The sequence below is a fragment of the Sprattus sprattus genome (genome assembly GCF_963457725.1).
Source record: "Sprattus sprattus genome assembly, chromosome: 14".
Taxonomy (NCBI): domain Eukaryota; kingdom Metazoa; phylum Chordata; class Actinopteri; order Clupeiformes; family Clupeidae; genus Sprattus; species Sprattus sprattus.
In genome coordinates this window covers 7,537,463-7,541,626 of record NC_137912.1, presented here as the reverse complement: position 1 = coordinate 7,541,626, position 4,164 = coordinate 7,537,463, and the positions used below count along the sequence as shown (strand labels likewise).

Below are 4,164 nucleotides of genomic sequence, written 5' to 3'. Positions count from 1 at the left end.
ACTCATTTTGTAATATTTAGGCCTGTCCTTTGAGTTTCCTAGCGGATTTGACGTTGCTGACACATTTGTCCTGATCTCATTCCATTGTCAACAGTTGGTTCTTAGTTATTCCTTCCCTGCATTTTAAATGAAGAAGTAATGTTGTCAAAACAAGTAATTTCATTTGTATTTAATTTCCCCTCTTGACAGAGGGAAGACTGCCTTTTCAGAGAATGGATGGCTATGGGTAAGTGGAGGGTTTATGTAAGCAGGATATTGATTCTTATCCCATGCAGTTTCATCAGTATACAGATATTTGAAATTAATTTTGTATTCATTGATACATGGATAAAACCTTCAAAAACCCTACTTCATTGCTCTGTGTAATGATGTAAGATAGAATCAGAGTTTAATGTCCTAATAAGTTGTTGTCTTTTTATTGAATGTTGCTATGGTTATGTCTGTGGTCCATCTCTCAGGTTCTCCAGTGATATGTTCAGTGGGCGGGCAGTTCTTGGGGAGGATAGTTCGGTTATGGCACGTATGCAGAAGAAGTTCTGGAAGACCAAGCAGGTTCTGATCAAAGCCACGGGGAAGAAGGAGGATGAGTACGTGGTGGCTTCAGACGCAGATCTAGATGCCAAGCTAGAGGTATGTCTGTAGGAGTGCGCTTCTGATTCAGCAGCACTAGCGGGAGCTAATAATAGCTGGCCGACATGCCCCCTGCTGTTCTCACTGGCAGCACGTCATGCTAACAGCCAGCACACCAGTGTGAATCAAATGTATGGATTTCTTAACACGGGGGGGTGGTTTGAATAGGATAGCCAGCGGTATTAAATGTCTGTATGTAACAAGGTTCCTGTGATGTGCTTTATATGAGGTGACTGAACCATAGACAGTCACCTCCTTTCCAGTTGTGATTTTAGGCAGACAGCTACACTGGTCAGAGTAAGCAGTGGTTGCTAATGTGATATCTTCAGCTCTGTCATAAGCTCAAGGTCATTTAAAGTGTGTTTCTCTGTGGACTCTTACGGTTATGTCTTTCACCCCCTGGTGAACACACACACACACACACACACACACACACACACACACCTTTGAACATGGACTGGCAAAAGCACCTCTAAATCAGTCACTGTGTGACATTTAGCATTTCAGAAGCTGTTTTAAAACCCCTGTGCGCAAGGCTTTGTCTTTTAGGAAGTACTTGTCTGGTCATTCTGTCTTTGGTCTGTAAACATTAACTCTGGCCACAGTATCAGTGTGAATAGTTGTTTGGTGGAGAGGAGATATCAGGGTGTTATTTATGTAGTCTGATTTCAGACGGTAGCCATTGCAAACTGTCGAGAGAACCTGTAGGCAGGCATCATAAGAGAAGGTCATGATCTCGCAGTGTAGTACCTGTCTCTGTGTGTGTGTTTGTGTGCGCGTGTGTGTGTGTGGTCCACACTTTAAATATAGGGCCTCTGGTGGCATTGATGTCTGAAATAAACAGGCAGAGACTTCTGTCTGTGTGTGTGTGTGTTTTGTCTGTGTGTGTGTGTGTGTGTGTTTTGTGTGTGTGTGTGTGTCTGTGTGTGTGTGTGTGTGTTTTGTGTGTGTGTGTGTGTGTGTGTTTTGTGTGTGTGTGTGTGTGTGTGTGTGTGTGTGTGTGTGTGTGTGTGTGTGTGTGTGTGTGTGTGTGTGTGTGTGTGTGTGAGACAGGGTGTAAGAGAGCCTTATCTGGGAGCTGATTAGAGTATTCCACCCTGCTTTATGCATGACCAGAGGCCTCGGTCGAGCAAGCAGGCGAGCGAACCCTCTTGTTCCCTGCAGCGTCACGTTGTTAGCCCCTAGTGTTTGCTTTGTCCCCAGTCTGCTGCTCAAGCAGACCTGTGGCTTGCAGGCTAAACAGGAGACACTCTGTCTCTTTCCTCTTTCTTTATTCCACCCTCCCTCCCTCTCTCTCTCTCCATCTCCCCCTGTTTCTCTTGCTCTCCCTGACCTCTTTAAAGCTCCCTCCCTTGGGCCTGTGTTTTGGCTGCCTGTGTGAGAAGCCTGATACCCGAAGCCCTCTTTGTGTTGGGTGTCTGTCTGTTCCCTGTGCTCAGGTAAAGTGATAGGTCCGTGGGCCTCTGTGCAGATAGCTCCAACTGGTACTCACACACGCATGCACACACACACACACATGCACGCACGCACACACACACACACGCATGTACACACACACACACACACACACACACACACACACACACACACACACACACACACACACACACACACACACACACACACACACACACAGGCTCACACACACAGGTATACACAAACAGGCGCACACACACATACACTCAAGGACAGACAGAGAACCACAGGCCTCTAGCAGGAGAGTCTAACCTTCTCAGTGGGGTGTTTTGGCTTTTTAATTTAAAGACTGAAAAGATCTTGGACTTTACTATGCTTTCGTGTAGAAATAAAAGGGCCATTGTCTGTCTTGTCAGGAGGAAATCTTTTGTACTTTCCTCATTCTCGGTCGTGTTCTTGTACTCCTGGAACAGAATACGTTCTGTCACTGACTGACTCTCTTGTCTGCTCTTTCACACACAATGGTTGTGAACTCTGAATGTGTGACAGTACAGCACGTCAGTAGAAACAGAACAGCCCTTATGAAATGATCATTGTGTGTGTGTGTGTGTGTGAGTGTGTGTGTGTGTGTGTGTGTGTGTGTGTGTGTGTGTGTGTTTGTTTGTTTGTGTGTGTGTGTGTGTGTGTATTTGCGTCTGTGTGTGGTTTCAAGCTGGGGCCCTGATGCTGATCTGGGTTGATGGATCATTATGTTCAGTTTTATCAGAGTGGGACAAAGTGCTCTGCATCTGGAGCTGCCACTTCAGGGTTGCCTGCGATTTTTTTCTCTTTGTGTGTCTGGCTGTGTGTGTGTGTCTGTCTGTCTGCCAGTATGTCTGTCTGTCTGTCTGTCTGTCTGTCTGTCTGTCTGTCTGTTCTTCTCCCTGGTGTTCATGCTGGTGGTCAGAAGCATATGTGTGTTTGCAAAAGGCCTTAACAGAACTCACTGACTTCTGTTGAAATGGTTGAGTGGGTGGAGTCTGTGTATGTATGTGTGTGTGTGTGTGTGTGTATGTGTGTATGTGTGTGTGTGTTGTGTGTGTGTTGTGTGTGTTTTGTGTGCGTCTCCTGAGAGAGAGAGTTTAGAGAGATAGAGAGGGTGGTTAATCAGTAACCGGTAGTCGCTATTCCTGTGAAAAAAGGTCAAACGTGAAGTGTGTTGGCACACTCCTGTCCCTAGGCAGCCCTGTACCTAAGATGGCTGGTGTGTCACGACATGTAACCAGTGGTGTAGTCCAGGGTATACGCAGGTATACGGAGTATACCCACTTATTTTTCAGTCAGCATTCGGTATACCCACTTCTCAAAACAGGGTGTTTATCCTGTGCTGTATGGGCTGCTTAAAAAAAAATGAGAGTATACCCAATTCTCCAGGGACCACTACACCACTGCATAGAAAATGAATAACAGATTTAATGTGTTCCTGTGGATCCATTTCAAAAGTACAGTATATTTTATAATTTGGATGGCATTCTCGCTATGTTGTTATACTGTTACACGAGACGACAATATAATTAAATGGAGCTTTTGTATTTGAGTGTTGTAGACGCACTATAACTTTCTAATGTTGAAAAATTTGGTTGTGAAGTAGCACAAAGCCTACTTAATACATTTGGCCCGAATTATTTACGGTCCCCACTCTGTCCAGGACCAGTCGCACTCCTAGTTGTTGTCCAAGAATCAAACCCAGCGACCTTCATGGTAATCTAACGACTCCGGTGCCTCTGCCTCGACCGCTCTCCTCTCTTCAACCATCTGTTTAGTGAGATGTAATGAGATGTACCAATTACATTTGCCAAGTTGTCCCTGATTTTCCATTCGTAACAATATAAATGCAGAACTTGGTGAGGCAACGTTTCCATGGCTCTTAAAAGCAAGCAAGCATGCAAACAAACAGACACACACACATATATAAATTCATACACACACCCGTACACACACAGACAGTTCTCTGCTGTCAGGGTGACTCTCACTCTCACAAGTGGACTTAAAATGATTTGTTGCCATGGCAATGAGACCGCCATGGAAAAGAACAGCAAGGCTGTTTTTTTTTTTTTTGCCCCTGCAATTTGATGTCTG

General features: G+C 45.0%; 1 protein-coding gene across 1 annotated transcript in view; it reads left to right on the top strand.

Moving 5' to 3' along the window:
* Window positions 1-212: 212 nt before the first annotated feature.
* The window catches only part of ical1 (islet cell autoantigen 1-like), a gene marked incomplete at both ends in the record, with an annotated part of 14,356 nt that continues 10,404 nt past the window's right edge, over window positions 213-4,164 (top strand). The window contains 2 exon segments of the mRNA XM_080851371.1: window positions 213-226; window positions 459-630. Of these exon segments, the coding sequence (XP_080707497.1) occupies window positions 213-226; window positions 459-630 (186 nt within the window).